This window comes from Leptonychotes weddellii, chromosome 2 (assembly GCF_054177405.1).
Source record: "Leptonychotes weddellii isolate Sample4059 chromosome 2, ASM5417740v2, whole genome shotgun sequence".
Lineage (NCBI taxonomy): Eukaryota > Metazoa > Chordata > Mammalia > Carnivora > Phocidae > Leptonychotes > Leptonychotes weddellii.
In genome coordinates, this window is record NC_138370.1 from 62,516,367 (window position 1) to 62,527,492 (window position 11,126).

An 11,126-nucleotide genomic window follows, 5' to 3' on the forward strand; every position below is an offset into this window, starting at 1 on the left:
TGTGTTGGTCACGGGAGTTGGTAACTCACCCTTTCCCCCTCCTCCTTCTCCTCCTCCACCTCTCAGCATCTCCTCTGCCTTGCTGAGCTAGCTCCCATCCCCCAAACCCCAGGCCTTGATCCTCCACCATCTCTCTTGTTGAGACCTTCTGATAATCCCTGCTGAAAAATGAACTGCTACTCTTCTGCTAGTAATTGCCTTTTTAAAACTGAATCTTACTGCCATACGGACTAGAAAAGCTGCAGCGTGTGCCCGAGACTCTGGCTGGGAAAGTTAGCAAAGCTGTAAGTGAACAGATAGCCAAGAAGGACCAGGGAGAGAAGGGTTTGGGGGTGAGAAAAAGTGGAGTTTCGGGTGCAGGGAGGAACTCAGGGCTCTCCAGGTGGAGCCTGGGTCTGAATCTCACAGGACTGAACACAGCAGACTGTGCCTGGAAATAATCCCAGGAACGTGCTTGTGTCCACACTGGTAGTGGGGACAGCCAAGTATCAGCTTTGGTCTTGGAAAGAGGACAAGGCCATAGGCAGCAGGATACCTTTGATTACAGAAGGAGGGACCAAACCTTGAGCACCCAGTTCTTGGACCATTTGACTCCTCTGCCTGTGAGTTCTGCCCCAAATGGCTGATGGATCTTTAGGTGTTAGGAACCAGACAAGCCTGGGCCTGGAAACTAGCATTCTTTGGGAATTCCAGTAACTGTGGAGGAAGACCTCAATATGTGGAAAGATACTGGGATCATGAGCCCCAAGCCAAGCAGCCCATGCTGCCCCAGCATATAACTCTGGAGACCAAAGTCATGTTTGGGTTGGCGGACAATCAGTATTTTAATTCTTTTGTAAATACAGGGGAAAGAAGGTGTCATTTATCTTTATTTTATAGTCAATATCAATTTGATAATGTTGCTCTACACTCAGTTCAAAGTTCTGGCATTATGAGGTGGTTAAGCCACCTGTCTTTCGCCTCTGAAGCCCACCTAACTCAGTAATACTCTAGACATGCAGTGCCTATGATTTGGTTTAATTTGGACAGATTGCATTTATTCAATCCTGAGAGGTAAAAAATGGACTAAATGCATCTGAAATGTAATAGGACCCCCCACTCCAACATTTAAGCCTTACTATTTTAAGATAAGAAACACAAAGGTATCCCACATGGAATTCTATGGTGGCTTCTCAGCATGATACCTTTCCCAAAAAACTATCCTTCTCTGGAAGAAATTTTCCAAATCTGGCCCTAGTTTTAAACGTGATTTACTTTTCAAATGTTGAACCAGAGCCCTTTCTGCCATTTGCAAGTGGAAATAATTTCTCTCTCCACCTTTAAAAGCGCTTAGGGATTGTTGTACATGTGTGCATATGTAATCTAAAATGTAGTCGCCCTTAAATTTGCTTTGCAGGGAGCATTTTTAATGGCCCACTTTAGCATGAGTCATATGAGCAAGGAGTGGGAAAACATGAATCCTATTATCAAGGTGGAGCAGGGGAAGGAATCTGAATATTGCTCTGCAGCAATTCTGCCACCTTGGAGACTTTTCAGCATCAAGATTTTGAAGATGAGACAGAGAATATTAAAGAGGAGGTGGACATTTCAATGCTGTCTCCATGACCCCTGACCTCTATACCTATCTAGAAGATGGGGCTGTACTCCAGCCCTTTTGAATAAAGGGCTGTAAGGGCTTTGGGTTTAAAATCTTTGCTATAATACACCGCTTTATGTTAATTCAAGCCTATTGCAAAAATGACCCAATTCCAAGAACATAAAACAGTGGAAACTCTTAGTTGCAGAAAGATCTATATTGAGGACCTATATACATGGCCTTGACTTGTCTACACTTCACAGTCCTCCATTTGTTAGGGAGGAAATTTCCACATCATTGCTGTTCACGTGGGTGACAGCAGGCTAGTCAGAAAAATCGTGTGATCTGGATCCAGAGAGCACACTGGGATCAACAACTGTAGAAATAAATAAACCAGTAGGATGGATCAATAGGATGGATCTCATTACTGTTAATCACTTTGCTCAAATCTACAATGTTGTGGAACCCGAGAAAATATATTTGCAAAAGTAATTGGTTTTGAGTGATTCATTCAAATATTTATTTAATAAATAGGCCTTTAGGCACTGCTTAAGGTGCTGAGGACAGAAAAGAATGAGACGTGGTCCCACAGGTAGCCGGTGGTCCAGAAGAGACGTGTATGCGCATGGAATGTCATGATACAATGTGATATGAGCTCTAATAGGAGCATTCCCCTGCTGCTGTGGGAAAACATGGGATGCGCTCTCAACTTTAGGGGCAAAGGGTCAAACTCTGCAGACAAGGCGAGATATACAAATGAATCTGTCAATGCCTAGAGTTTCAGAATTTTATTAGGTTTATAGTCTATTAAAAGTAAGTGACTCCTTATCAGTAATAAAAAAAAAAACTTGAGGTAGGACTTATGAAGCTAACAGAAATATGCGTTAAGTTTGCGGTTTATGACTACAAATAACTGAAGCTTGTCTAAGTGCCTCGGACAAGTCTGATTACATAGCAGGTAAGGAATAATGCACAGAAAGTAGAACAGGGAAGTGCTATGGTGAATGCCTAAGAAGAGCACAGTCAGCGAGGCAGAGAAATGCCATGATACATTTACATAAAATATTACTGTAAAAAAAGCACTTTCATATTCTTTATCTACTTTAAATCTTGGGAGGATCAAGTGAAGCAATAACAAGTAAAGCCAAAGAGCTGTATAGACTCCTCAGGGTCCTAAAGCTATGGCAGCTCTGACTGCAAGCTCCCAGTCCTTGGGGGTTCCATCGTCCTGCAGAATCTTCCTTAGATAGTGATGTACACAGTCAAGTCACGACTGACAGCCACTCTCACCCTCGACTTCCTCCCCGCAGATGGGGTCATTTCCATTATGCCATCATGAAGCAGACCTTGCCCTTTAATATCTAGAAAATTCCCTAACAAGATGCCTAAGCTTTCACGAATTCTGCATCCGAGGTTGGTGTATAGTTGGTAAAAAGCAGACTTGCCCTTACTGCAAAGAGAAGGTTGATTTGAAGAGGATGATCAGTAACCCGTATCCTTTTTTTAAAAAAAAGTTTGAAGTATTACCTTAAATGTTCCTGGTAATGCATTCTTCAATCTGTATTTTCATTTTCTTCATTACAGTTTTAGCAGAAATATTTGTTTTCCCTAGCCATTTATTTCAAAACGACTTCCTGGTCTCTTTTCTCCCCTGGGCCCATGTTACTACTCTGGCTAGGAACTTAAATGCCAAAAAAGATACATTCTACTCTTCATATTCCATATATTCCACTATAAGCACTTTAGTGAAAATGTAATGGGATGTTGCAAGAGATAGGTAAATATATGGCAGGATTAGAGAGATGGATGATAGACCTATATAGATGATGGATGGATGGATGGATAGGTACGCAGGCAAATAGGTGGATGACAGTGGATGGGATGAGTGGATGGGTAGACAAACATATAGACTAGAATAGAAATGAAATTTTTAAAAAGATTTTATTTATTTATTTATTTGCGAGAGAGCGAGCATAGCGGAGGTTTGAAGGGGGAGCAGCAGAGGGAGAGGGAGAAGCAAACTCCCTGCTGAGCAGGGAGCTCAAGGTGGGGCTCGATCCCAGGACCCCCGGGTCATGACCTGAGCCAAAGACAGATGCTTAATCGACTGAGCCACCTACGTGCCCCTGGAATTGAAATTTTAAAAGCCCCAAATGTGAACTAGGGTAGAGAAAAAAAATTTTAAGGTGTACTAAATTTTATTATTTCCAGAGAGAGGATTTCTTTACCCCCTGTATTTTGGCCTTTTAAATTCCTTGGCATGCCTCATCTCGTCTTGGGCTAAACCCTAGGGATAATAATAGTGAAAGAAAATGAGGACCTACAGACAGCTTATGGCAACAATCAGGATTTTTATAGACACCAATGTTCTCCAACTGAGGCCACAGGAAGCCTCAATGGTCCCATCCAGAGCTGATTAACAAAGAGTCCTCAACCCCACTGGCCCAAGACCATAATATATCTCTTGGGGGGCGGGTAGTAAATGGGATTAAAACATATCCCGACCTTATGCAGAAAACATTGAGAGGTTGGCGTCAACCTCCCAAGTACTCTCTCTTCTCCTAAGAGACAGCCAGCCTTTCTATACATTCTGTGTCCCGGTCAGCTACATTGTACAGTGCTAAAGGAGACACCTCCCTTGTTCCCTGCTCCCCCTACTCTTCACCAACCCTAAATATACAGGTGTAACCATGGCTGTTGGCAGCAGTAACCCCCATCCCTGAGAACTGCAGATCAAGGAAAGATTTGCCCTTAGGGCAGCGAGGAAGCAGCACCATGGGTCTCTGTGTCTTAGGGGGCGGCAACAGAGAACACCTCTGCGGCCCCCAGCTCCATGTACAGGCCTGAGCTTTCTCAGGGAGTCAGTGCAACTCAAGCACAACCACCGCTAGCGGCTGCTGATGGATGTGTGATGCTTCTCCCTCCCTCCTTTTCACACACTCTCCCTGAAGTTCCCTTCTAACATGAGGAGACCGAGTCCAGAACCACTTTTGGTTAATACCTTATGAAACGAAAATATATGCATCTTTGTTATAAAACTGATGATAATATAATCCTGAACATCACCTTAAACGATCATGTAAATAACAAAGGACAATGGGTTACTCTATATAGTCTTGTGAGAATAAACTTTTGAGTATTACATGTGCTCTTTTTATTGAGACTCAGTAAAAAAAAAAAAGCTACTTGGGGAATATTTGCCTTTATGTATATAACATTGCTATCAGAGATATTATGTATTAATTATGTCCCCTCAGCACAACTTATCAGCGAAATCAGGAAAAAGTATATCTTATCTGTGATGTTTTTCTTTGAAATACACAATGCGCTCCCTCTGATGAGCCAATCACAGGAAAGCCCAAGGCTGCCTTGGCTCACTTACAAAAGCTTCCATGATCCTTGGTTTTCCAGTGTGGCCATTTCCCCTTTCCCACTCTTAGTAGTGACCCTCACCTTTAGTTCTTGCTTCATAGTCTGGGATTTTATTGTAAACTGTTTTGATTTACTTTTGGAAATTCGGTGTAGTGTAAATAACAATGATAACCAAATGCTATAAAAATCACAGAAGGGGATTTTAAATGAGCACATAGAATTAATAAGAAAGGAAATAACCACTCATTGCATTGCTTATTATATTTGCAAATGAGATTGAATATTTCTGCTACTTGACTGCATAGAGAGCAACCTCCTTAACTGAGATTTAGCTGGGAGCGCACACACTTTCTGTATGGACAAATCCTTGATTGGCTTCGTTATTTGGTGGCCTGGCAACCCGTGGTGATTGGAATAGTTCAAGGCATTAATTACTCACTAGGGCTGGAATAGTACAGCAGACCTACTCTGGAAGCAACGTGTTGCATGTTGAAATATTTTTAAATCCTTGGTCCTACATTTATTATTGATAATCTTTTTTTAACTTCAGAGGTGAGCCCCAGAGTTTAGAAAACTGAATAAAACTCAGGGCCCTACAAAAGGCAATCTGTCTATGTGGAAAGAATTTAAAAGAGAAGCTGAATGTCAAAAGTTCAGGAAAAAACAGAAGTAAAACCAATGAATCAGTAAAGTAGTAATCAGTAAAAGTTTATTGTGCACACATCAGAAAGATCGTTTGCAAACCAAGAGCACTCAGACAAAAACACAGAATGAAGCTCAGAGGTGTATGTTAAGGCAACAGCTTATATAGTGCAGACGCAGGGACTGTGTATTCTTCACAGTGATTGGTTATAATACTGGAATTCTCTTAAATGAAAGGGAATTGGTTAGTGATCACCTCATACCAATTTTGGGAAAACAATTTAAGTCTTGCTTATGATTTTCAGAGGCCTAAGCAAGAAGTACCCGGATCAAGTTAGCCTTACTTGTCTTGCAAAATAGGCTAAATCAAGCTTTGCTTGTAAGACTAAACTGGTTTGGGGGCACCTAGGTGGCTCAGTTGGTTAAGCATCTGCCTTTGGGTCATAGTCCTGGGGTTCTGGGATCGAGCCCCGTGTTGGACTCCCCACTCCGGGAGTCTGCTTCTCCTCTGCCTCTCCCCACTGGCTTATGCTCTATCTCTCTCAAATGAATAAGTAAAATCTTTAAAAAAAAAAAAAAAAGACTAAACTGGTTTTGTCCACTCAGGGAGTTTTCAAATCTGGTCTCTGTGTTTGATTTTAATTAATGAACAACAACATAAACAAATACAGCATACTCTGCATCTTTCCCATTGTGATCATTTTCTAATCCATGCAACACATTTGTTACAACCCACCATGGACACCCAACCTCTAATTTGGCTGATAAGGTACTTTACATACAACCTTTAGTGATAGCTAATATCTTCTGGTGAGTTCAACATCTTCAACGAAGTAGGCAGAGTTGTTATGTAATCTACAGCTTCAGGATATGGTCTTCTCTGCTCTATGTGCTTGTCACCACATGGCGGCTTTGACCAGAAAGCCCTTCGGCATAGACGGTGTTATTCTGGAAAAGTCTAGCATTAGGTGCCACAGCCCATTTAACAGGCCGGGCTGGAGGTGCGCTGCGTTCCCTGGGCCTGCCAAGTGCAGCTGCCCCACATAGGGCTGCACGAAAGGGGAGGAGAACCACTCTCTTCCATTGTGCTCTGGTTTTATTCTCTTCATAGCGCTTATCAATACCTGAACTCATTATGATACATTTATTTTTTTATTGTGTGTTTCCCCTCCATGAAGGCAGAGAATTTTAGGGATCTAGTTCCCTGCTGTACCTCCAGCACATGGAGTAGCCTGGCATCTAGTAGGCACTCAATAATTATTTGTTGAAAGAATGAATTAATCCAGCAGGAAGGGATAAAAGTAATGGAATAGGAAAGAACGGTCAGAAAGAATTAACTCAAGAGCAATACACTGGCCTCCCAAAATGTATTTGTTTTAAACTGGTGGTGAGTAGTTAAAACAGCCACCACTGTATACCTAATATCAGACATCTATTCTGCATACCTGGAGACATTACACTTACATGAAGTAGAAAGGAAACACACCTATTGTCAAAAACCTAGGCAACGTACTTAACTTAATGCTCTTCCAAGTCTTATCACGGTTGTAATGAAGATAACTCATGCTAAGATTTTTACCTGTTGGTAATATTCCTTCTTGAAACTGCTCAGTACTTCAGTATTATGACTGGTTCACCATCCAGATTATTAGATTTAACTCTGGTTTATTTCTCTACTCAACAAATACTTCAATAGTTCGATACATATTATATACCAGGCATGTGCAAGGATTAAGGAGATAAAACAAGATTCCTGAGCTTATAGTCTACTGACAAAAGTCTTCACTGTTGGATAAAGCATTAACTAAAAGTTTTTTCTTCTATAAAAGAAGGAGCCCTTAAATTGACCTCTGATGTATTTTCCCATTTATCTTTTTTTTTTAAGAGAGAGAGCGAGCAGGGGGCGAAGGGCAGAGGGAGAGGAAGAGAGAGAATCTCAAGCAGACTTCGACCCGAGCGAGGAGCTCAACGTGGAGCTCTATCTCACGACCCTGAGACCATGACCTGAGCCAAAATCGAGAGTTTGATGCTTAACCGACTGAGCCACCTGGGCCGCCCCTCCCATTTATCTTTTATGGACAGCTGCATGAGGGTAGCCTGGTTAGTACTTGGATGGGAAGGTAGCCTTTAGAACCCTTTAGAACTCTGGGCAATTAGACCAGTATGTATCTATGTGGAATTCTGAATGACCCTCAGAGTTCAGAAATTTTGGATAATCACTAAACAACCTCACACACACAAAACAAAGATGCTCTTTTCTTTATAGTTAAGGTATTTAAAATCTAATCCCAATTTTGTAAGGTAATATGTTCATATACATGGAAAAAATTATGCAGAGCTATATACACTACACAGTTACCAGTGGTTCTCCCAAGGTGAAGGGATAAGAGTGGATTCTTACTTTCTTTATATGCTCCTATCTCTTTTCCAAAATTTCTATGGTGAACATGTTTAACATCTGCGATGAGAAAAATAAAGATTATTTTTATAACATTACTTTCAACCTACCAACTAACTATGGAGCTCTTTCTCTTGCTATTTAAATTATTGGGAATAAATCTACAGACCAAGTCTATGTTAAATTTGTCTGGTTCTCATGATAATTAACATCATGCTTAAATGTAAGACATAAAGAAATAAAGCAAGAAGTCCATTACTGTCTTTGGTTTTTGTAACACCCTTCCTTCTCCTGAACTTGTCCATTTTATTGCTTAGGCTGGCTACTATCTCCTCCATAACACTTTCCCAAGAGTTGGTATGAGAGAGAAGAAAGACTCTGTGAGTTTCCCCAGGACTAAAACTGCTCTGCCCTTAATGAACTTATTTCTCTGGAGTATTTTTCTGCAAAAAACAGGGTCCCTTGTATCACTGCTAGTACCGGTAACAGAAAAATATACATTTACAAACTAATCTATAAGAAGACAAACCACTTCTTGGAAAAAAAATAATAGCTAACATCTACTATAGTCACTGCTGTCACCCCACACTAGCACCCATGGTTCCCATTCTCAAAGACTTGGTCCTCTTGCCCTCCTCGACCCTCCAGAGGGGATGGTAACCAAGGGGCACGCGCTCAGTAGTTTACCTAAACTACTGTACATTCAGACCTACATGATGTAGATACTAGTGTTCCTATTCTAAGGGCAGAAAAATATCTGGGGTCAGTTAAGTGACTTGCCCAAAGATACACATCTACTGACCCAGGTTTTTCTGACTCCAGAGCCCAATCAACCACACAAACCCAGTTCTGGCTAAGAACAGAGCAGGTCAGAGGAAGTTCGCTTCCTTTCACAAGTGGTTCCCAGTTTAAGAAGAAATTTCCATTGAATCAGTAAATAGCCCTTAGCTTAATTAATTGCATTAAACGTAATGTAGAATTAATTCTAGATTATAAAAATTAACATGTGGAGGGCTCCTGGGTGGCTCAGACGGTTAAGCGTCTGCCTTCGGCTCAGGTCATGATCCCATGGTCCTGGGATCGAGTCCTACATCGGGCTCCCTGCTCAGCGGAGAGTCTCCTTCTCCCTCAGCTACCCGCCCCCGCCCCCCCACCCCGCTCATGCTCATTCTCTCGCAAAAATAAAAATAAAATCTTAAAAAAAAATTAACATGTGGACATAATATCTATCTTTAAATTATTGTGTATCAACTATTTTGGGGGTCATTTTGAGGAATCACTAGGTATATACTTGTTTAAAAATCTATTTAGCTCACATGTGCTTTTGTAAATGTTCAGAGGGGGGAAAAGAGGCTTTTTGAGAATGAGAAATAATACTTTCAGAAGAAAAAAAAAAAGCAAGATGCTGCAGGGAAATGGATTAGAAGATGGAGTAACTAGAAACTCATCAGAACTTCACACAGAATGCTGAAGGAAGGCTGAAGGAAGATCAGAGTTAGGGATGTGGGAGCTTCTTTGGAAGTCCTCTAAACTGAGTTATTTTATTTACACTTGACCCTTGAACAGCACTGGTTTGAACTGCGTGGGTCCATTTATGCGCAGATTTATGATTTTTTTTTTTTAAAGATTTTATTTATTTAGTTGACAGAGAGAGACACAGCGAGAGAGGGAACACAAGCAGGGGGAGTGGGAGAGGGAGAAGCAAGCTTCTCGCAGAGCAGGGAGCCCGATGTGGGGCTCGATCCCAGGACCCTGGGATCATGACCTGAGCCGAAGGCAGACGCTTAACGACTGAGCCACCCAGGCGCCCGATTTATGATTTTCTTAATAACATTTTCTTTTTTCTAGCTGACTTTACTGTAAGAATACCATATATAATACATACACAAAATGTGTGTTAATCAGCTGTTTATGTTATCGGCAGGGGTTCTGGTCGACCATAAACTACTAGTAGTTACGGTTCTGGGAAGTCAAAAGTTATATACACAGATTTCCGAGTGCACAGCGGGGAGAGGGTATGTCACTGCCCCTAACTCCTGCGTTGTTTAAGGGTCAGCTGTACTTCATTAGTTTCATTTTCATGGAAAGATATAATTTACTGTTTAGTGTGTTCTATATCCTCTCTCAAGTGACTGGGACTGGAGAAACCTATCCAACACTCAGACCCAGGTCACGTAAAAACACCACCTAGGTATTTTGCATCCTGTAAAGTTTAATGGGGATTCAAGGCACTTTTTTTCTAGGAATAGCAACAAGTTTGGCTGAGTTCCCCAACCTTTTCCCTTGTTGTTCTTGAGAGCAGTCACACAGAGAGGAGACAGCTAAGTGGGGTAGAGAATGCCATCTACGGGGATAAGAGTCCTTGCAGAAAACTGACCAAGAATTCATATGAGATCTGTTCATTTGTGCTATTTCCTAATGAACTAAGCCAATTGCTACAGATAATTTGATGTCAATAATGCACTTAGATCATGATTATCTCACAGGATAAAGAAAAACCAAGAACCTTTTATTTTCAATCTGGTAGTTTTTATAAAACAAAATATGAACAATTTTAGTGGTTTTAGTAAGCAAGTCTGCAAAGGACAGTGCATTTGTGTAGTTTGCATAGAACTGTGTCAGAATGGACTTAGCTACCACTAGTGACATAAAGACCTCCACCAGACCCAGACTGGCCTTTCATGAAGGAATCTAGGACTTTATTGCTGTTCTCAAATTTAACCAAAACCCCTCCTGCTGAGTTTCCTCTGTGGGCCACTCCAGGTAGGTCTTGGTGTTCATTATCTTCCGCAGCTTACAGAAACGCTGGGGGATGGCCTTTTTCTCAATGGGCTCCAGAAGAATGAGAATGGCAGCATCGTTGTTCTCATCAAAGAGGCGAAAATGGGAGAAGTCCAGCTCATACTTGCACCACTCGCTCTTCACGAAGTTTTCAGACAGCACGAAGATGGTCTTGTGGCTCTTCTCGATGGAGTCGATGATATTGTCAATGATCCATTTGCCAGGGATGAAGTCCCGCTTATGAAGACACAGCCTGAAGGGAGGGTCGAAGTGCTCCAGCTCCTGGACCATCACGTTCTCCACCCAGTAGGCATCGCGCTCACTGTAAGACACAAAGGCATCGTAGCAGAGGTCCCT

General features: G+C 41.7%; 2 protein-coding genes across 7 annotated transcripts in view; one reads left to right on the plus strand and one right to left on the minus strand.

Moving 5' to 3' along the window:
* The window catches only part of RNF175 (ring finger protein 175), a 47,649-nt gene extending 41,454 nt beyond the window's left edge, over window positions 1-6,195 (plus strand). For 3 of the 4 annotated variants that reach the window (XM_081811727.1, XM_081811738.1, XM_081811731.1), the window contains 2 exons: window positions 2,967-3,068; window positions 5,281-6,195. In XM_081811727.1, the coding sequence (XP_081667853.1) occupies window positions 2,967-3,068; window positions 5,281-5,401 (223 nt within the window). In that variant the 3' untranslated portion in view covers window positions 5,402-6,195. The remainder of the gene's footprint in view (window positions 1-2,966; window positions 3,069-5,280) is intronic. The other variant, XM_081811734.1, reaches the window with a different exon arrangement.
* TLR2 (toll like receptor 2) overlaps window positions 5,636-11,126 on the minus strand; it is a 17,700-nt gene continuing 12,209 nt past the window's right edge. For all 3 annotated transcript variants that reach the window (XM_031026372.2, XM_081811715.1, XM_081811724.1), the window contains exon 2: window positions 5,636-11,126. This exon is cut by the window's right edge and continues 1,912 nt beyond it. In XM_031026372.2, the coding sequence (XP_030882232.2) occupies window positions 10,680-11,126 (447 nt within the window). In that variant the 3' untranslated portion in view covers window positions 5,636-10,679.